The sequence below is a fragment of the Chanos chanos genome, chromosome 5 (assembly GCF_902362185.1).
Source record: "Chanos chanos chromosome 5, fChaCha1.1, whole genome shotgun sequence".
Taxonomy (NCBI): domain Eukaryota; kingdom Metazoa; phylum Chordata; class Actinopteri; order Gonorynchiformes; family Chanidae; genus Chanos; species Chanos chanos.
In genome coordinates this window covers 53,135,423-53,159,537 of record NC_044499.1, presented here as the reverse complement: position 1 = coordinate 53,159,537, position 24,115 = coordinate 53,135,423, and the positions used below count along the sequence as shown (strand labels likewise).

At 44.4% G+C, this 24,115-nt stretch overlaps 2 protein-coding genes across 2 annotated transcripts in view; both read left to right on the top strand.

Annotated features, from left to right (window-relative positions):
• The first annotated feature begins 368 nt into the window (after positions 1–368).
• Positions 369–3,965, top strand: trub1 (TruB pseudouridine (psi) synthase family member 1). The gene is made up of 8 exons (XM_030775174.1): positions 369–504; positions 705–803; positions 938–993; positions 1,069–1,150; positions 1,611–1,683; positions 2,608–2,747; positions 2,913–2,969; positions 3,175–3,965. The coding sequence occupies exons 1-8, from the start codon at positions 369–371 to the stop codon at positions 3,402–3,404; spliced, it is 873 nt and encodes a 290-aa protein (XP_030631034.1). The 3' UTR covers positions 3,405–3,965.
• Positions 3,966–6,294: 2,329 nt separating this feature from the next.
• atrnl1b (attractin-like 1b) overlaps positions 6,295–24,115 on the top strand; it is a 95,393-nt gene continuing 77,572 nt past the window's right edge. The window contains exon 1 of the mRNA XM_030775173.1: positions 6,295–6,545. Coding sequence (XP_030631033.1) covers positions 6,295–6,545 — 251 coding nt within the window. The remainder of the gene's footprint in view (positions 6,546–24,115) is intronic.

Below are 24,115 nucleotides of genomic sequence, written 5' to 3'. Positions count from 1 at the left end.
TATCGTTCCCATTTCATTCTGTTGTGGTTTCAGTTTTTAAAAAATGCATGAAAAAAAACATTAAACGTTTCCCCAGAAATGATCACAAACGCCTTACGGACTAGACTGCACACCTTCGGTCATTTTTACCCATTCATTTAATTATGTATCATTCGATCGTTTATGTGTCCCTTTTTCCATTTCCACGTTTCGCATTTTACGTCACTTTTCGCCAAGGTCTTCTTTCACATGCAGCATATCGACTAAAACTTGTTAAAGATTTGCTTTGCATTGCTTTGCTTTGACTGGCTTCCTGGAGATTTTTAAAGAACTACATTTCCCTTCGACACTTTGACGTCATCCACGAGTACTTCCCCATAACTGAGAGCATGGCTGCGCACGGTGCAGCGCACAATATGTCGTTATCCAAATTGCAGTCTTTAAATGGAATTTTTGCTGTATATAAAAAGAAAGGACCCACGTCGGCTGACGTTTTAAATGCATTAAAAGAGAAACTTTTAAAAGGTACTTCGTTTATTTTCTTTGTATTCCATGTTGTCCACACGTGCGGTTTAGCTACATTTTAAAAATTCATTGCCATTGTTAACGCTGACAAACAATAAACCTCTAAATTGTGAAAACCTTCTTCGAACAAATACTTTCCTGTCCGTGAGCAGACTCAGTTCTCTGTTCCCTTTCTGAATAATATGTTATGTCTGTAACAGAGGCAGGGGTGGCGAATCCCAACCCGCGTAAGAGGAAGAAACAAGCACTGAAACTCGGCCATGGGGGAACGTTAGACAGCGCAGCCTCTGGGATCCTTGGTACTGTCTTGTCCGTGTGCTTCAGTTAATGTTATCACCAGTCTGAGATACAGCAATGACCGTACATGCGAGATCACCGAAATCTCGACACAACTGTAAACCTTGTCATTATTTTGTCAATTCATATTTTTCAGTTGTAGGAATTGGTGATGGGACCAAGATGCTCACCACCATGCTAGCAGGGTCAAAGGTGAGTGTGTCTTAAGATCGAACTCTGATTAAATTTGGATGAATTGCTCTCTTTCATAATTCTGTGTCTTCCTAGAAATACACAGCTGTTGGAGAGCTAGGGAAGGCCACAGACACTCTTGATGCCACAGGGAATGTTGTAAAGGAGCAGAGCTATGGTAAGGTCTTTTCCTGCATCATTACCCTAGCACTTTGAATAGGAGATTGCATTCACTGACCCTGAATCTGGGTCTCTCATACCAAAGAGAACAGTACTCTCACCATAAATGTTCCAGAGCACATTGCAGTATATGTCACTGAATTGTGTGCAAACAGCCTACAGGAAGTGGTGTGTGTCTGAGTTGGCCATGGTCTGTCCTTAGACTCATAGAATCACTAATGATTGTGCCGTGAATCCATGAACAGTCTTAAAAGTCCTAAATATGAAGACAGGATCAGTCCTGAGAAGTGCTCTCTTTCTCCATTACTTAAACTGTCCAATAGGGGAACAGTTGAGGAGCTGTTCTGTCAGATATTTCTCCTCTCTGATTCAGGTTAACTTTCTTGCTGAAAATCCTGCTTCATAGTTGTGAAGGTGGCCTTGCTGGACCGGGCTGATGTGTTTGTGTTGTTGTGCAGATCATATCAGCAGGCAGGACATGGAGGAGAAGCTGAGACACTTCACTGGAGACATCCTGCAGGTTCCTCCGCTGTGCGTCTCTCCGACCCCCCCCCCCCCCCCCCGCACAGCCACCCTGCTCAGCTGAATCATGTAGTCAAACAGCTGACAGATGAAAAGACACTCAGATACGCTGTGCCTCCTTCCAGAAAGAAAGTGTTTTTTACTGTGGGTCCAAACGCAAAAGACTAGTAACACCTGTCATGTAAATAATGCCTCCCTGTGGGTGAATCTCAGAGAGGTCTTGCACAGCCACCTGCAGTGTTGGGTGAGAATGCCTCATGGCTGTATCAGTCCAACCAAATATCCAGTGTTGGGTGAGAATGCCTCACGGCTATAAGTGTGGGTGAGAATGCCCCATGGCTGTAAGTGTTGGGTGAGAGTGCCTCATGGCTGCAAGTGTTGGGTGAGAATGCCTCATGGCTGTAAGTGTTGGGTGAGAATGCCTCACGGCTGTAGTCAGCGTAGGCCACCCTACTTCGCGTGGAGTTCTTTGCCTGCGACTGGCTCATTCGTTTTCTGGACAGCCCGTCGGGCATTACCCCATACTTCACAACAACTTAGAGATTTCTGATGAATTTATGTTTGAAAGAAAAAAAAGACAGACGAAAGTCGACTTGAACTAAAACAAACAGCTGGTGACTTTACATGTCTGAGGTTCTGTGAGAAATCCTTTTTCAAAAGGTTATAAACAATGTGTACGTTTTGTCATTGAGTAATTGAGTTACTTTTAAGTTTTTACTGAGTTGACAATTATTTCAAAACATCCTCTTACAGTGTGGTTTTATGCCTTTTTCTGATTTTTAACTGCGATATGTTTTTTTGACCAAATCGTGCAGCCCTAATTCGAACAGATGAAATAAACTGTCATAGTTACTACTTAACCACTGATCACATTTGCTGTGCATCCATTGCTTATATGAGAATGATGCTAATCATAGACTTTTGAATTTGTAGTTACTCTGCCCTGAAAAAGGATGGCAAACGCCTCTCTGTTCTCCTAAAACAAGGTCATGAGGTGGAGGCGAAGCCCGCTCGTCCAGTTAAGGTCTACAGTCTGACATTAAAGGAGTTCAGCCCTCCGCACTTCACTCTGGGTCAGTGCTTCACAGAGACTGTACCATCAACAAACAGTTTCATTCAAATCCCACATATAGCTCTGATTTTCTGTGCTACTAAAAAGTCTATGCTAATGCACGTCATAATTCAACTGTCTCACAGTTTCTGACTAAAAGACTTTTGTTTGGGTTTTGTTTTTACAGATGTTGAATGTGGTGGGGGATTTTATGTCAGAAGCTTAGTTGATGACCTTGGAAAAGGTAGGAACCAATAAACAAATTGAAATAGTTGAACTATATTATATTGTATTGTGGTGTTGTGTTGTGTTGTGTTGTGTTGTGTTGTGTTGTGTTGTGTTGCGTTGTGTGTTGTGTTGCGTTGCGTTGCGTTTGTGTTGTGTTGTATTGTGTTGTGTTGTATTGTGTTGCTGTATCTCTGCATGACATCTTGTGTCTCCACCCTCAGCCTTGTCGTGCTGTGCCCACGTTTGTGAGCTGATCCGGACCAAACAGGGCCAGTTCACTCTGGATCAGCACGCGTTACACGAGGACCGCTGGACCCTGCAGGACATCAGCCAGTCTCTGCAGTGCAGCCCGGCGTCCATGGCCCAAGAGAAAAACGGCAAGAAACCGAACACAGACAACAGTTCTTCTCAGGCTGGCGCACAGGAGGATGGAGAAACATCGCAGCAGTAATCAACTCACATCAGAACTGACGTTCTCCACTAAGGAGCTGTACCACCAGGTCTGCGGTCTGGTCCCAGTCTAGCGTGTCACTCAGACCACCCATGCCTGCGCTGATCTTTGGCCGTGTGGTATGGTTCTGACGGGTCCATACTCAGGACCAGGGATATTGAGGGTGGCATAAAAGCCACCGCCCAGACGCGAACACTCTGGAAAGAATCCGAGCTCCTCTCAATAATACAAGGTCCACTTTACTGACTGTTCTCTAATAATGACTTTGATTGGACTTTGTTCTGATCCAGGGTTAGAACCACAGAGCTTTGATCCATTTTTTCCCAAGCATTGCTGGCCTCTTATTGGTTCCCTATATCACAACATTTGAATGTCAGCGTGCCAGCTGATTGGCTGGTTGGATCCGGATTGGTGATGAGTGACAGTGTTTTTTGAATGTTTTCATTTGAAAAAAGCGCACTGCAGCCTTCAGTTAGTGATCTAAGTTAAAACGCGTAGAAAACAGAAATTTCAGCTGTAAATGTTTTTTCTTGGTTAGCCTTTAGAAGGCAATTATTTTGGGTCCTGGAAGAGGATCTATTTCTTCATCGCCACTCTTCAATAAACTTATTAAAGTTATGCACCATTGTGGCCTTAGGTCATGTTCCTTTTTAACATATTATTTACAAATATCAAATTTACCTTTTCAGTTTGTACAGTTAAAATATGCATCAGTGACCTAATCTGACTGATCTGAGAGGCTCAGGGCTCAGTGAGGATGTGTTGTACCACTGAGGTTTTATTAACGGTGTTGTGAATGTCCCCCCCCCCCCCCCCCCGTGACTCAAGGGCCTCCTCAGCGTTGGACTGCATAAGGCTTTTAGTGCTGGGTTTGAACTGGAAGATGAAATCCACAGAATGGGAAAAACTCGACACAGCCCAGAATAGCTGCTCCTCCCTATGGTTTTCCTCAAACACAAACTCCCATGTTTTTTTTATTGCATTATGGGTATTCTGAATGCCATAAAATAGTTTTTTCCCTCCGAATATGACAATTGATGTTAAGATTTCAACAGTGAGAAAATAACTATCAGTTCCCGCTGGAAATAATGACCAAGCTTAATCCAGCCTAATCCCCAGCCGTAGCCACACCTCAGCGCGCGCCTGTGTCGAGCTCCTGGACCCTTTCTCCCGTCACTCGTCGCAGCGTCGAAAAGATTAATTTCACCCAATTTATTTGAGTATACGTGTAACCATGTGGTGTCGACGAAGGACATCTGATTCCAAAAAAAATCAAGTGAGATTTCCATCCTAAAGGACAATGTTTCGCCCACGATTGTAGTTGCAATTATTTATTAATTAATTACTTAATGTTGCTGGCGATGCGCAATGAATAAAGAGAACGTTGTGAATAAACGATATGAATTGTTTATTTCTTTATTTGTGTCACTGAATGGCGTGGACGAGCGTTAAGATAGACATATATCGGTGCAAAGACGAAATCTTTATTAAAAATAGTTTTAAAATCATTTCGGTGCAGCACCCCCAGCTCTGATTATTGCTCTCCATCAAATAAGGATGAACAAAACAGCGACATTTTAAATGGCAGATGAACCTGTTTTCCGGTACTTACATTTAGTTTGAGTCCACTTTCTTACGCAATTTGGAAACAGCACAGTGTATCGAAAGTTTCTCAATTATGAACTGATAATATATTTTTAATTCATGCACTGCTCATTATGTAAAACAGAACGACCCTGTGATACAGAGCACACAATTTACACAGAGTTCCACAGATGATGTCTTTCCTTTCTTCTTTTGAAATAAATTTTACGGGCAATTCCTTTTTTTCAAATCTTCAGAAACGTCAGAAAAATAAAAATACTGCGACGACCAAACCGCATCGCCCTGCTGTCTCTTTAAATGCTTGCAGTACTCAGTGAGCGTGCGCAGAGTTCTCTGTTGAGTTTTCTCCAACCTGAGGAACAGCCAGCGATCCCATCGCTGCCGATGGCCAGTCCCGGACCTTCACATTAGGAATGGACGTTAAAGCCACCTCGAGACGTTGACTCTGAGTTTTTAATCTCGTGGATGAAAAGGAACTTTTGCACGAAAAGCCGAGGCGAATGTGCTACCGCGTTTCGGGAGTTCGGCCTGAAAAACATGACAAATACAGAGAAATATCTGGCATTGCCAAATCCCTCAACGCTACGGATAACACCAGCAACAGCATACATGTTATTGACTCTTGATGTAAACGTACCGTGGTTCTAGATTTCAGTTTGAAAAGACCAGCACCTCTGTTATCCCGCAGATTGTAAGGACACGGTTAACGAGGTTTGGTGGTGCATATAGTTAAATCACACGAGGATAGGGCTTTAAAATAGAGCCATCAACCAGTCTGGAAGCGAGTTGAGTGTTTACGGTATAAAATGGCTGCTGAGGGGGTCTTTAGGAAGAGGCAGAACATGTTGGAAAATATGGTGTAAATGTTTTAAAAGTATGTCCACATGATTCAGTGATAATTTGGAACAATGCGACGCACCCCAAATTTTGATTCTATCTTACGCTACTGGGAATTTTCCACCAGTAACTGCAGGAGGTAACGGAGGAAATTCCTTCTCTTGTTCGAAACACAATGAGGCCGTGGGTTATCTGTTAACGTTACACTCAGATTATGTGCTTCAACTGCTATCAGTATCTTCTGATTAATTCTTCGATGGAGTTCGCTACCGTCTATATGGATAGCAAGAATTGCGGATCGCTGGATCAATAGGGTATGTCATTCACGGAATGTTCCCGGTTTTAAAGTGAATGAATCCCATCAGCTAATTGAAACAATCTGGGTACCACGAAAGCAGCGACGAATCCCGTTTGAAGGCCTTGTTAACTGTCTCAATCTAACGGGAAAATGGATGGCAGAAAAACGTTTAGGATGGAACTGCTTCCTTTCGGGCATAGCGTTTTCACCGGCTCTGGACCGCAAAGTGTCAACAGATATTTATTCGTTTGCGTAGTGTTCTACCTGGTGCTTGTCACCGACGCCTCTCTCCACAAAGCCTGTGAGAAAAACTGTCTTTCTGGGAAATGCGTTAACGGATCCTGTGTCTGCGACCGGGGATGGGTAGGAGACCAGTGTCAACATTGTCAGGGACGATTCAAGTGAGTAACGCTACTGTTACAGTGTGTTCTTTTGTCTGTACTGACAGCGTTTTAATGGTAACATGTAGGTAACGCCCGAGTCATACTCCTCCACAGAGCCCCTGCATGTCTCTGTTTCACGCACATACCAACGCATACCATTGTTCGTGTAATCTGAAATGTATGTCTGTAGTATATGATATGTTGCGCACTATTCACAGTTTCTGTTAACCTTGTCAAGTGAACGATAACTGTGAATCACTAAAATATCATACGATATTGCCCTGAGCCGTCGAAAATATTTTCTTGCTCGTGAGTGGCCATCTGCCTCTGTACTGGTGAACTAGAATACATTCCTGTTATCTGGAATTGACACTTTTTGGTAATTAAATAGATGGACGTAACCCGTTTTAAATTCATTGTAATTGTATGTTGGCAGTGGTACTGATGGGACCATTAAATCCAGTCCTCTGTCGGCTGTGCCCATGTGTACAGGGCCCAGCCGAAAGAGAACAGTGTACCTGTACATTGACGTGCTGCTACATTCAATGCTATATTTGTTCCACAGACATTAAAGTCCTTTCTCATCACTCAGTTTAACAGTTTCTAATCAGTGTCTTTGAACTCATGGTCTCTGGAATTTTATCCTGAGAAACTTAGAAAAAAAGGTTGAATTAAAACAAAATTTTGCGTTTAGACCAGAATTTTCTCTGATATTTGAAGTCTGTTTGAACTTTCTCAGGATTTGCTTTTGAAGCAGTACTTAGTCTAGATGAGTGATGTTTTCCATATGCCTGCATATTGGTAATTTGATGGTTATTAGCAGTAGGCGATTTGTTATTTTTTTAACGGGGGAATGGCCCAATGGTCACTGACACTACTCTATAGAGTATATAGGGGGATGGCAGGTTAACAAGGGGGATGCATTTTGGTCATTTTGCTAACACAGGGCATGGGAACCCCCCCCCCCCCCCCCCCCCCCCCATCCTCCTACAAATCGCCTACTGGTTATTAGTTTTAACATGTAATGTACATTCTTTCTTTATTGTCAAAAATGAGACCGTGTTAAATACTTTTTGTCCCAGTTTTGTGTTAAAGTCAGACGCGTGAGATTGGAACCATTTAGACTGGTAATTTCAGTATGTGGCCGGTATAATCTACTTAGGGATCGTCTGTAAGCCAGACGGTGAAGTCACCAGATGCTCCTGACAGAATCATGCCTGATTAAAAAGTGATCGTTCTGATCCATAGGAGGTGAAAGCAAACCAACCTGTGGGTATTTTATCTATGTCCTCTGGATTCAGTTTTCTCTCTCGCCACACCAGACATTTCATACGTTTGACCATTTTCATAAAAGTTCACTTTCATCAAAACAGGTACCTGCACTCCACAGCTAGAACAGAGGTTTTCCATCCCGTGTCTCTGTGGCTGAGTCATGTGTGTGATAGTCACAGACAGTGTGCCTGTACTGCACTGTATGGAAAACAGTCAGTGTGAAGTAAACCAGAGTGTGTGTGGAAGTGATGTGTATGTAGTATATCAACACGTGCAGGTGACGTGTTTGTGTGTGTGTGTGTTTGTTTAGTACGTGTGTGTGTGTGTGTATGTGTAGTGTATCTGAGTGTGGTGTATTTATGTTTGTGTTTAGTACATGTGTATGTGAATATAGTGTGTGTGTGTGTTGTGTATATGAGTGTGGTGTGTGGGTGAACACACACTGAATTAAGTTTCAAGTTTATTTAGAGCCCAGTATCACTGTTTACAGTCTCAAAGGGCTATACATGCCCACAACAAACAAAACAGGATGGCACCCCCAGACTTAATCCTCATGGGGGGCAAGAAAAAACTCCCCAAAAACCCAGGTGTAACAGGAATAACAGGAAAAAAATGGGAGAAATCTTGAGCAGGACCACAGAGAGAGGAGACCCCTTCATGGCCAGACAGGTGTGCAATAGGTGCTGACCTAGCGGCCAATTACAATTTCAAGTAAATACAATCAGATCACAAACAAAGGGGATGGCGATGCAGACAGGAGGCTGACAGGGGGATGAAAGATGATAACACCAGGATGGATCAGTCCAGAGGGCAGGAGGAGTCAGGATCACTGGTATCTCAGGAGTAGCATGTGTGGCTCGACAGAGAGAGAGAGAGAGAGACATTGTTAGATGTTCATTTCCACATAATGGTTAAGGGACAATGTACATCGTGTGTCGAGTGTAGGCAGGGACTCTGGCAAGACTAGCTGTTACAGCATAGCTAAAAGGGAGAGCTAGAAGGTAACACGGACATGAGGGCACTCTGGGACACAAGGCAGCCACCCACTCCACCGTCAACAGACCTGAGGGAACATGGTAGAGTGGGGAGGGCGACAGCATCCAAACATCCCGGTTCACCAAACACTCTATGCTCGGGAACCCTCCAGATCTGCTCCTTCACCTAGTAAAGAGCTATTGGCAAAAGGCTTGACTAAACAGATAAGTTTTCAGCCTTGACTTAAACATTTAGACTGTGTCTGAGTCTGGAACACTAAAAGAATGGAAGACCGTCCAGTCAGGGAAGAGAGAGCAGGAGGTCTGTGCTGATCAGACAGACACAGTCAGGCTGTTGCCCTCAGCCTGGTGTGAGGCTGCATTTTGGGACCATTTGTTGGTACACTGTCACGCTCAGTAGATGCTGAGTTGATTGGTCAGTTGAACCAGTGCGTAGATGCAGTGAGCAGCATGGCTCCCTGCTGGTTTCACTCTGGGCCGTTGTCACAGTTGTAGAGGGACGGAGGAGAATCATAATGGTGAACTGCATTAGAAATAGGCTCCACTCCACAAACTGCTCCACTGACAGATGAGTGTCGCTGAGTCAGCAGGGACTGGGTGAGGCCGGTCTTATACACATATGTGGCTAATAGGGATGTAATGATCCATTGATACGATCAGCGATTCGGTTATAGAGATTCAGCGATTCCATTCAGTGCGATGTGATGCGATGCAATCTGATACAGTGATAACATTTGTTTAACGTAGACACTCATTGTCCTTCCGTCTGATAAAATCCAAACGTCCTCCAAAGTTTAGATTTTAGATTTGATGCTAACGTTTACCGTCTATGAGACAATGCTAATGTTAGTGTGGTAAAAGGTAAAAGGTCAACGCGAGATGCTGTGCAGATTTATTAGCGAATGAGGGGCGATCGTTATTATTTTGAAAGTAATGTGACTTGTGACGTTAGATCAGTGAGGCTTCTGCAGCAACTTTGTTTTTACTAAACTAGAATTAGCAGCAAAGCTTCAGTGAACCGATTCATAACTTTAGAATCCGGCCATCAACCGGTTCATGGTACATTTAGATTGATCCAGGGGTCCGCTTATAAATGTAGTCGCACCGGTTTCCGATTCGTATGGTGGCTGAGTATCCTGTGTTTGTGCCCTTTTGACTTGCTGGCCATCACATTCCTGTACACCCAGTACACCAGACAGATATCAGTGAACCCGAAAAGCCAGCTCATTCTGGCCTTGACCATGGGGTCTTCGGAGTTTGTCCAGAGAGTTTTGGACATTTATAACATTATGTATTCTCGATATGAACAGTCATCAGTACATTAGACATCTGTGTATTAGAGTCCCGCCCCACTGCACTGTCTCTCTTCCTGTTTATCCTAATCCCCCTGGACTCCTGTCACCTCCAGGAAGACTGTCACCCCAGGCATTATGGGTGGAGGAGGGCGGGAAACACCTTGGAGGAAGACAGACACACTCATACAAGGCATTCATACTCAAGCATATGAGACACACACACGCACACACACGCACGCACACACACACACACACACAGAAGATGAGGGGGAGAAGAGAGCATTAGAGGGGTGCCAGGATTTAATAAAGCAAATAAAGAATGTAGTGCAGACAGCCCTCAGCACAGCAGTGGCACTGACGTGTAAAAACCCCAGCGACACTGCTGTGTGTGATACACTCGCACTCACGTGATGCACACTGCCATAACACCACCATGACACTGCCATAACACCACCATGACACTACCATGACACTGCCATAACACCACTATGACACTGCCATAACACCACCATGACACTGCCATAACACCACCATGACACTGCCATGATACCACCATAACACCACCATGACACTGCCATAACACCACCATGACACTGCCATGATACCACCATGATACCACCATGACACTGCCATAACACCACCATGACACTGCCATAACACCGCCATGACACTGCCATAACACCGCCATGACACTGCCATAACACCGCCATGACACTACCATGACACCACCATGACACTACCATGACACCACCATGACACTACTGTGTCATTACTGTGTCACTACCATGACCAGAGTTTACTCTAGACTTTTTTTTGATGGCCAATGTGGCCGTTAATATTCCAGAATTCCCGCCATATAGAACAACTACCGGGCATATGTTTTAAATAGCCATATAATAGCCTACATTTAAACAGCAATAAAACACAAAACACAAACACTATGATTCAATAAATGTATTTTATTAAAAGTAGTCAAAACGAATGAACTCTTTGCAAAGTGAACATATAGGCTGCAACAATAAAGTCGCCTTGCTATTGTTCATTAAATAAAGACGTTAGCCTACATTAAATGTATGTCTCTTTGCATTCCAAGCCTGTCAAATTAAATAACTTGAAAACAGGCTAAGAAGCAGTTATGTCTAAAATAAAATAATAGGCTGATCGGTCCGAATTCCTAAACCGTGTTTGTTAAATTCCCTGTCGGTATTATTAAAACTGGTGGAGGGGTGTCTGGTCTGATATTTCGGAGACGGGCTAGTATGCCTAGTCGGGCCAAAGCGCACGGCGCACTATAGGTATTTTATCTCTCACAACGCTGAGTCACATGGCCAGAGTGAATCTCTCATTGTCGTAACATTGCGGCAAAACCAAACTTTTACATAGTTTATATTTAAGTTGTCTTGGCAGCGTATTTTATAGGTCACATAGTATGAGGCTATTTAATATGCTATTAATGAATTTATTTATTTATTTGTTTGGCATATTTCCCACTGGACATTTTGGCCTTTGCTATTTTCATCTGCCAGACAACTACACGTGATACCAGCTAAAAGCCGGCATATACTGACTAACGTAAACCCTGACCATGACGCTACCATGACACTACCATAAAAGTACCATAACACGAATGTGTCACCACCATGACACTACTATGTCACTACTATGACACTACCATGACACTATCATAAGGCTACCATGACACTACCATGTCACTACTATGTGAGCGTCACTGCTGTGCTGAGAATGATCTTCCACACACATCCTATCCAGTCAACAGCAGTCCTGTGATCAGAGACTGACAGTGATGAACAGGGTAGAGGGAGGCTGACAACCTGTGCATGGTACCAGTTGGTCTACAGTCTGTAATTGTACACATATATAGTTTACCAATAAGGCTGCTATACCTCATAAAATGGGCAGTGAGTGTTTAGGTCTGAGACAGGTGTTTGTAATCAAACACAGGGTGAATATATAATATCTATTGTATGGCGTATAGGGTATAGGGTATAGTGTATAGGGTATGGTGTATAGGGTATAGTGCATAGGGTATAGTGTATAGGGTATAGTGTATGGCGTATAGTGTATGGCGTATAGTGTATGGCGTATAGTGTATGGCGTATAGTGTATAGCGTATGGCGTATAGTGTATGGCGTATAGTGTATGGCGTATAGTGTATAGTGTATGGCGTATAGTGTATGGCGTATAGTGTATGGCGTATAGTGTATGGCGTATAGTGTATGGCGTATAGTGTATGGCGTATGGTGTATAGCGTATGGCGTATAGCGTATGGCGTATAGCGTATGGCGTATAGTGTATGGCGTATAGTGTATAGTGTATGGCGTATAGTGTATGGCGTATAGTGTATGGCGTATAGTGTATGGCGTATAGTGTATAGTGTATAATGTATGGCGTATAGTGTATGGCGTATAGTGTATAGGGTATAGTGTATGGCGTATAGTGTATGGCGTATAGTGTATGGCGTATAGCGTATGGCGTATAGTGTATGGCGTATAGTGTATGGCGTATAGTGTATGGCGTATAGTGTATAGGGTATGGCGTATAGTGTATGGCGTATAGTGTATGGCGTATAGTGTATGGCGTATAGTGTATAGGGTATGGCGTATAGTGTATGGCGTATAGTGTATGGCGTATAGTGTATGGCGTATAGCGTATAGTGTATGGCGTATAGTGTATGGCGTATAGTGTATGGCGTATAGTGTATAGTGTATGGCGTATAGTGTATAGTGTATGGCGTATAGTGTATGGCGTATAGTGTATGGCGTATAGTGTATAGTGTATGGCGTATAGTGTATAGTGTATGGCGTATAGTGTATGGCGTATAGTGTATAGTGTATGGCGTATAGTGTATAGTGTATAGTGTATGGCGTATAGTGTATGGCGTATAGTGTATGGCGTATAGTGTATGGCGTATAGTGTATAGTGTATGGCGTATAGTGTATGGCGTATAGTGTATGGCGTATAGTGTATGGCGTATAGTGTATGGCGTATGGCGTATAGTGTATGGCGTATAGTGTATGGCGTATAGTGTATAGCGTATGGCGTATAGTGTATGGCGTATAGTGTATGGCGTATAGTGTATGGCGTATAGTGTATAGTGTATGGCGTATAGTGTATAGTGTATGGCGTATAGTGTATAGTGTATAGTGTATGGCGTATAGTGTATGGCGTATAGTGTATGGCGTATAGTGTATGGCGTATAGTGTATGGCGTATAGCGTATAGTGTATGGCTTATAGTGTATGGCGTATTGTGTATGGCGTATAGTGTATAGTGTATGGCGTATAGTGTATGGCGTATAGTGTATGGCGTATAGTGTATGGCGTATAGTGTATAGGGTATGGCGTATAGTGTATGGCGTATAGTGTATGGCGTATAGTGTATGGCGTATAGTGTATAGTGTATGGCGTATAGTGTATAGTGTATGGCGTATAGTGTATGGCGTATAGTGTATGGCGTATAGTGTATAGGGTATGGCGTATAGTGTATGGCGTATAGTGTATGGCGTATAGTGTATAGTGTATGGCGTATAGTGTATAGTGTATGGCGTATAGTGTATGGCGTATAGTGTATAGTGTATGGCGTATAGTGTATAGTGTATAGTGTATGGCGTATAGTGTATGGCGTATAGTGTATGGCGTATAGTGTATAGTGTATGGCGTATAGTGTATGGCGTATAGTGTATGGCGTATAGTGTATGGCGTATGGCGTATAGTGTATGGCGTATAGTGTATGGCGTATAGTGTATGGCGTATGGCGTATGGCGTATAGTGTATGGCGTATAGTGTATGGCGTATAGTGTATGGCGTATAGTGTATAGCGTGTAGTGTATGGCGTGTAGTGTATGGCGTGTAGTGTATGGCGTATAGTGTATGACGTATAGTGTATAGCGTATAGGGTATAGCGTATAGGGTATGGCGTATAGTGTATGCCGTGTAGTGTATGGCGTATAGTGTATGGCGTATAGTGTATGGCGTATAGTGTATGGCGTATAGTGTATAGCGTGTAGTGTATGGCGTATAGTGTATGGCGTATAGTGTATAGGGTATAGTGTATAGGGTATAGTGTATGGCGTGTAGTGTATAGTGTATGGCGTATAGTGTATGGCGTATAGTGTATGGCGTATAGTGTATAGGGTATAGTGTATAGGGTATAGTGTATGGCGTATAGTGTATGGCGTATGGCGTATAGTGTATGGCGTATAGTGTATGGCGTATAGTGTATGGCGTATAGTGTATAGTGTATGGCGTATAGTGTATAGTGTATGGCGTATAGTGTATGGCGTATAGTGTATGGCGTATAGTGTATGGCGTATGGGGTATAGCGTATGGTGTATAGCGTATGGCGTATAGTGTATGGCGTATAGTGTATGGCGTATGGGGTATAGCGTATGGCGTATAGTGTATGGCGTATAGTGTATGGCGTATAGTGTATGGCGTATGGGGTATAGTGTATAGTGTATAGGGTATGGCGTATAGTGTATAGGGTATAGTGTATGGGGTATAGGGTATAGTGTATTGTGTATAGGGTATCTTGTATCTTGTACTGTCTGTTGTGTGTTTCTCACCCGTCTCTCTGTCTCTGTGCACAGTTTCATCCTGCTGCTCAAAAGCATTTCCCATCAGGACACTCATAAATATTTCAGTAGGGCACTGTGAGTGTCTGTATTTTTAAGCCTTAAAATGTTCTTAATATCGAAAAACATTTTAATATTCAAGTCGATAATTTTTAAGAAAAGCCACACGGGCTCCTGTGCACTGATTGCTTCTTTTCTGCTGCGTGGTATCGACTGGACTGGACTGGACTGGACTCGCTTTGTGGTACCTGGTACTTCGTTTGTTTTCCACTACAGTAGGTCCTCGATGTAGCTGGTGACACCGCAAGAAACTGTTGTGACGTGTTCAGACACCTCAGCGTATGTCTTCTCGTTCCGTGTTGCCCCATCCAGCTCTCGCTGGAGTCTTTCATCGGCCACCAGTCCAAGGGACGTCTTTACGTCTTCGACCGACCACGGTGTGGTTTTGCGACTGCCGTTGTAATAGTTTAGTGAATGGAGAATTGATCAGTGGATAGAAAATTTGCGGTCGCTGTGGTAGCTTGGCGTTTTTAAAATTGGCAGGTGACAGTTCTCTCCGAACGATCAGTAGTCTGCAGTGTTTTTACGTCACATTTTGGTACCTACTCAGCTCACTTGGAGCCACAATGAAGTAGGTATGAAAAATGGTGCTAGTACTGGGTACCAGGTACCAGGTACTAGGTACTAGATTTGCCTAATGGAAAACTGGTAGAGTCGAGTCGAGTAGAGCAGGTACCATGCAGTGGAAAAGTGACAGTAGTTCATTAGTTTTGTGTGTGTGTGTTTGTGCGTGTATGTGTGCGTGTGTACGTTTGTGTTTGCATGTCTGTATGTGTGTATGTGGTAGTGTGTGTGTGAATGTGTATGTATGTGTGCATGTGTGTGTGCTTAGAGGCTAATCCTGGATTGGTTTCTAATGGGCAGGTGCAGTGGGACAGCGTGAAGCTGCTATGATATGAAGTGTTCATTGTTTTATAAATGGTGTCTTTTACTCAGTGATCTATTGGGGATATCATGCCGGGGCTCACGAGGAGACTAGAATTGTCTCTCAGTGTTTTGTCATGTGTGTTAGTTTTGTGCTGCTGAGAAAGGTGGTTGTATTGTCGGTGGATCAGAGTCAGACAGTGTGGTTTATGATCCTATGGTTGTGGGACAGTGTCTTTTAAAATGACATTCTTCTCTGACACTACAGCATTGAGTTAATCTAACTGTCAAATAGTTAAGGTCAGCACCTGGTTTCCCTCTATAATAGTGAGAAACATTCACGACTGTCATAAGGTTCAGTCTTACAGAGGAGAAGAACCTGCCCGATTCTGTCTGTGACCGTGCTGGGTAAGATTATGTGTCGTGTTTTGTGTGTGTGTTGGAGAGTTGAGAGTCTGTGATGGTTTGTCTGAGTGTTGCCACGGTGATTTATAGTGTGTGTGTTGGTGTATGTGTGAGGTGAGTTTGGGTTAAGCGGGGACAGAGGGCACCATCCCTGTTCTGTTTATAAACTGGTCTTTACATTCTAGAGCCAATGACCCAAACCTGTAAGACTGTCTCGTCTAGGGTTCGGTACAGAGACAGTGTGTTGTCCTGTCGAGATTTTGAGTGTGACAGTACACGCATGCACGCACACACACACACACACACACACACACACACACACACACACACACACACACACACACACACACACACAGATTACTCTGCTTAGCCACTGCAGCACCGTTTGTGAGTTCACTGTCGTTTGTCTCTATCTGATAAAAGTGGCTGACAGCTTATGTATGTTTTTTTTTAATATTCCACTTTCACTTCTTCAGGGTTTTAAATTTCAGACTGTTAATCAGGTCGAGTTGAAAGTGTTTTGTGTAACAGAACTGCTGGGTAAAAGCCAAAGCGCAGGGTGAATACGCGCGTGGCCCCTCCAGACTGTGCAGCAGGAGTGTGTCCAAGCATGACACACACACACACTCACACTGCACTGACTATTTACACACACGCACACACACACACACTCACACTGCACTGACTATTTACATACACGCACACACACACACTCACACTGCACTGACTGTTTACACACACGCACACACACACACTCACACTGCACTGACTGTTTACACACACGCACACACACACACACACACACTGCACTGACTATTTACACACACGCACACACACACACTCACACTGCACTGACTGTTTACACACACACACACACACACACTCACACTGCACTGACTATTTACACACACGCACACACACACACACTCACACTGCACTGACTGTTTACACACACGCACACACACACACACTCACACTGCACTGACTGTTTACACACACACACACACACACACACACTCACACTGCACTGACTATTTACACACACGCACACACACACACTCACACTGCACTGACTGTTTACACACACGCACACACACACACACTCACACTGCACTGACTGTTTACACACACGCACACACACACACTCACACTGCACTGACTATTTACACACACGCACACACACACACTCACACTGCACTGACTATTTACACACACGCACACACACACACACTCACACTGCACTGACTGTTTACACACACGCACACACACACACACTCACACTGCACTGACTGTTTACACACACGCACACACACACACACACTCACACTACACTGACTGTTTACACACACGCACACACACACACACTCACACTGCACTGACTGTTTACACACACGCACACACACACACTCACACTGCACTGACTGTTTACACACACGCACACACACACACACTCACACTGCACTGACTATTTACACACACGCACACACACACACTCACACTGCACTGACTGTTTACACACACGCACACACACACACTCACACTGCACTGACTATTTACACACACGCACACACACACACTCACACTGCACTGACTGTTTACACACACACACACACTCACACTGCACTGACTGTTTACACACACGCACACACACACACTCACACTGCACTGACTGTTTACACACACGCACACACACACACACTCACACTGCACTGACTGTTTACACACACGCACACACACACACTCACACTGCACTGACTATTTACACACACGCACACACACACACTCACACTGCACTGACTGTTTACACACACACACACACACACACTCACACTGCACTGACTATTTACACACACGCACACACACACACTCACACTGCACTGACTGTTTACACACACACACACACACACACTCACACTGCACTGACTATTTACACACACGCACACACACACACACTCACACTGCACTGACTGTTTACACACACGCACACACACACACACTCACACTGCACTGACTGTTTACACACACGCACACACACACACTCACACTGCACTGACTATTTACACACACGCACACACACACACTCACACTGCACTGACTGTTTACACACACGCACACACACACACACACACACACACTCACACTGCACTGACTATTTACACACACGCACACACACACACACACTCACACTGCACTGACTGTTTACACACACGCACACACACACACACACTCACACTGCACTGACTGTTTACACACACGCACACACACACACTCACACTGCACTGACTGTTTACACACACGCACACACACACACACACACACACTCACACTGCACTGACTGTTTACACACACGCACACACACACACTCACACTGCACTGACTGTTTACACACACGCACACACACACACACTCACACTGCACTGACTATTTACACACACGCACACACACACACACACTCACACTGCACTGACTGTTTACACACACACACACACTCACACTGCACTGACTATTTACACACACGCACACACACACACACTCACACTGCACTGACTGTTTACACACACTCACACACACACACACTCACACTGCACTGACTATTTACACACACGCACACACACACACACTCACACTGCACTGACTGTTTACACACACGCACACACACACACTCACACTGCACTGACTATTTACACACACGCACACACACACACACTCACACTGCACTGACTGTTTACACACACGCACACACACACACTCACACTGCACTGACTATTTACACACACGCACACACACACACTCACACTGCACTGACTGTTTACACACACGCACACACACACACACACACACACACTCACACTGCACTGACTATTTACACACACGCACACACACACACACACTCACACTGCACTGACTGTTTACACACACGCACACACACACACACACTCACACTGCACTGACTGTTTACACACACGCACACACACACACTCACACTGCACTGACTGTTTACACACACGCACACACACACACACACACACACTCACACTGCACTGACTGTTTACACACACGCACACACACACACTCACACTGCACTGACTGTTTACACACACGCACACACACACACACTCACACTGCACTGACTATTTACACACACGCACACACACACACACACTCACACTGCACTGACTGTTTACACACACACACACACACACACTCACACTGCACTGACTATTTACACACACGCACACACACACACACTCACACTGCACTGACTGTTTACACACACTCACACACACACACACTCACACTGCACTGACTATTTACACACACGCACACACACACACACTCACACTGCACTGACTGTTTACACACACGCACACACACACACTCACACTGCACTGACTATTTACACACACGCACACACACACACACTCACACTGCACTGACTATTTACACACACACACACACACACACACTCACACTGCACTGACTATTTACACACACGCACACACACACACACTCACACTGCACTGACTGTTTACACACACGCACACACACACACACTCACACTGCACTGACTGTTTACACACACGCACACACACACACTCACACTGCACTGACTATTTACACACACGCACACACACACACTCACACTGCACTGACTGTTTACACACACACACACACACACACTCACACTGCACTGACTGTTTACACACACGCACACACACACACTCACACTGCACTGACTGTTTACACACACACACACACACACACACTCACACTGCACTGACTGTTTACACACACGCACACACACACACTCACACTGCACTGACTATTTACACACACGCACACACACACACACACTCACACTGCACTGACTGTTTACACACACGCACACACACACACACTCACACTGCACTGACTGTTTACACACACGCACACACACACACTCACACTGCACTGACTGTTTACACACACGCACACACACACACTCACACTGCACTGACTGTTTACACACACGCACACACACACACACTCACACTGCACTGACTGTTTACACACACGCACACACACACACTCACACTGCACTGACTATTTACACACACGCACACACACACACACACTCACACTGCACTGACTGTTTACACACACGCACACACACACACACTCACACTACACTGACTGTTTACACACACGCACACACACACACACTCACACTGCACTGACTGTTTACACACACGCACACACACACACACTCACACTGCACTGACTATTTACATACACGCACACACACACACACACACTCACACTGCACTGACTATTTACACACACGCACACACACACACACACTCACACTGCACTGACTGTTTACACACACGCACACACACACACACTCACACTGCACTGACTATTTACATACACGCACACACACACACACTCACACTGCACTGACTATTTACACACACGCACACACACACACACACTCACACTGCACTGACTGTTTACACACACGCACACACACACACACTCACACTGCACTGACTGTTTACACACACACACACACACACACTCACACTGCACTGACTGTTTACACACACGCACACACACACACTCACATTGCACTGACTATTTACACACACACACGCACACACACACACACACTCACACTGCACTGACTGTTTACACACACGCACACACACACACACTCACACTGCACTGACTGTTTACACACACGCACACACACACACACTCACACTGCACTGACTGTTTACACACACACACACACACACACACACTCACACTGCACTGACTATTTACACACACGCACACACACACACTCACACTGCACTGACTGTTTACACACACACACACACACACACACTCACACTGCACTGACTATTTACACACACGCACACACACACACACTCACACTGCACTGACTGTTTACACACACGCACACACACACACACTCACACTGCACTGACTGTTTACACACACACACACACACACACTCACACTGCACTGACTGTTTACACACACACACACACACACACTCACACTGCACTGACTGTTTACACACACGCACACACACACACTCACACTGCACTGACTATTTACACACACACACACACACACACACACTCACACTGCACTGACTATTTACACACACACACACACACACTCACACTGCACTGACTATTTACACACACGCACACACACACACACACTCACACTGCACTGACTGTTTACACACACGCACACACACACACACACACACACACTCACACTGCACTGACTATTTACACACACGCACACACACACACACTCACACTGCACTGACTGTTTACACACACGCACACACACACACTCACACTGCACTGACTGTTTACACACACGCACACACACACACTCACACTGCACTGACTGTTTACACACACGCACACACACACACTCACACTGCACTGACTGTTTACACACACGCACACACGCACTGACTGTTTACTAGAACCCGACCGATAAATCGGCGTGCCGATATGAGCCAATTGCAGATAAATCGGTATCGGCGTTTATAACGGCCGTTAAATGACAATTAAAAAAGAGACAGAAGATGGCCAAACAGAGTTATCTAGCTTCTCTTTCAAATGTGTTGTGTGAAATCCCAAAGTCGCAAGTCCTCTATGAGACATTACTACAGTCGTGTAGTATTAGATGCATTCAGCAGCAGCGTGTACTCTAGGTCACTGTATCAGTTTTACTGCATTATTTATCAAAACAATAATATATTTTGTTGTACTTTTGTTCAAAGTACTTATGACAATAAAACAAGGTTATTTTTAAACTGCATTATGTCATGTTATCTTGGTGAGGACTCTTAAATAACTACACATAACAAATATGAGGGAAAATCTTTGTTTTTGTTATGGGTTTCCAAAGGAAAAAAAGAAAGAAAGAATACAGGCTGATATATCATTATCGAATTTTTAAATCATCAGATACAGAAATTGGTATTGGTCTGAAAAATCCTGTGTCGGTCGGGCTCTACTGTTTACACACACACACACACACACACACACACACGCACACACACACACTGCACTGACTGTTTGCACACACACATCACACACACACACACACACGTACACCACCAGGATCCAAAATTAGCACCCGCGAGTAAAAATCTACGTTGGTGAATAAAATAAATGAGGTCAGTCGTCATTGGCGGGTTGCTGAAATGGGCGTACTTCTCTTCAAACTTTCATCACTACAACACACAGGTTAACTGACTACATTTTGCAATTCTTTGATGGACCCTCGCTGTCCACCGTCACTATAGCTCAATGCAAGAGACATTGAAATTTAAGTCATAGTAGGTTGTGTGTGATATGCAGCACTGCCAGCACATGAATCTTCCTTATGTAGTGTGGCAGGGGAAGACTCATTAATATTCATAAAAGAAGCGCTACCTGATTGGCTGATACATCATTGAGCATTTTGAGGATATGGAGTGGAATACACACGTGTTGTGTTGTGTGCAGTGTGTGTGTATGAGGTGTAATATCAGTTAACGTTTAAAATAAAAGACATGTCTCCTCACAACAGCATCTGAAACTTTCATGATTACAGTTCCCTTTAAAATGGTCTGTCGATGAGTAATTAATAAATACTGTGTTTTTAATCACATGGTATCTTATGCACTTCTATGGCCATTTGAAAAATATATTGTCCGGTAAATTTTTTCAGTTTACCAGCCATTTGCTGATAGACCAAAAAGTTAATTTTGGACCCTGTACACCACACTGACTGCTCTCACACACACACACACACATACACCACACTGACTGCTCTCACACACACACATACACCACACTGACTGCTCTCACACACACACACATACACCACACTGACTGCTCTCACACACACACATACACCACACTGACTGCTCTCACACACACACACACACATACACCACACTGACTGCTCTCACACACACACATACACCACACTGACTGCTCTCACACACACACATACACCACACTGACTGCTCTCACACACACACATATACCACACTGACTGCTCTCACACACACACACACACATACACCACACTGACTGCTCTCACACACACACATACACCACACTGACTGCTCTCACACACACACACACACATACACCACACTGACTGCTCTCACACACACACATACACCACACTGACTGCTCTCACACACACACACACACATACACCACACTGACTGTTTACACCGGTGCATGTGACCTGCTCTATGAGGACAGAGTAGATGTAACATTAGACATTGACGGTCTTTGACCCTTTGACCCTAGAGACCTGGCAGACGCAGGACCCAGACGCTCCAGCGGTGGAATCTTGGCCCAGTGGACTCATCTGCAGGGCAGGCCGCCTGTAAAACACTCATAGTGAGGCTGTGAATAGCTGAAGCATTAACTCACCTGAAGCCCTGCTTAGGCTCCTGTACTCCAGGCACTCAGGGAGGAGCTTTATGTGGACTAGTACAGAGATCACAGTCGAATTAGATCATATGAGTTTTTGTGTTGGAAATACTGGTGGAGCTTTTTCTCCATCCTGCCCATAAAGACTCAGGCCAAGCACAGAGTGTATCTGTTATGATGTGTAGGATACTGTAGACCAGAGTGTGTCTGTTATGATGTGTAGGATACTGTGGACCAGAGTGTGTCTGTTATGATGTGTAGGATACTGTGGACCAGAGTGTGTCTGTTATGATGTGTAGGTTACTGTGGACCAGAGTGTGTCTGTTATGATGTGTAGGTTACTGTGGACCAGAGTGTGTCTGTTATGATGTGTAGGTTACTGTGGACCAGAGTGTGTCTGTTATGATGTGTAGGTTACTGTGGACCAGAGTGTGTCTGTTATGATGTGTAGGAAACTGTGGACCAGAGTGTGTCTGTTATGATGTGTAGGTTACTGTGGACCAGAGTGTGTCTGTTATGATGTGTAGGTTACTGTGGACCAGAGTGTGTCTGTTATGATGTGTAGGTTACTGTGGACCAGAGTGTGTCTGTTATGATGTGTAGGAAACTGTGGACACAGAGTGTGTCTGTTCTGATGTAGTGGTTACTCT

Excerpts from the sequence above, each read along its gene's own strand:
- trub1 (XM_030775174.1), top strand. The coding sequence starts at position 369 with ATGGCTGCGCACGGTGCAGCGCACAATATGTCGTTATCCAAATTGCAG. Across the intron at positions 505-704 it reads AAAAGAGAAACTTTTAAAAG|AGGCAGGGGTGGCGAATCCC; the intron begins GTACTTCGTTTA and ends TGTCTGTAACAG. Across the intron at positions 1,151-1,610 it reads TGTAAAGGAGCAGAGCTATG|ATCATATCAGCAGGCAGGAC; the intron begins GTAAGGTCTTTT and ends GTTGTTGTGCAG.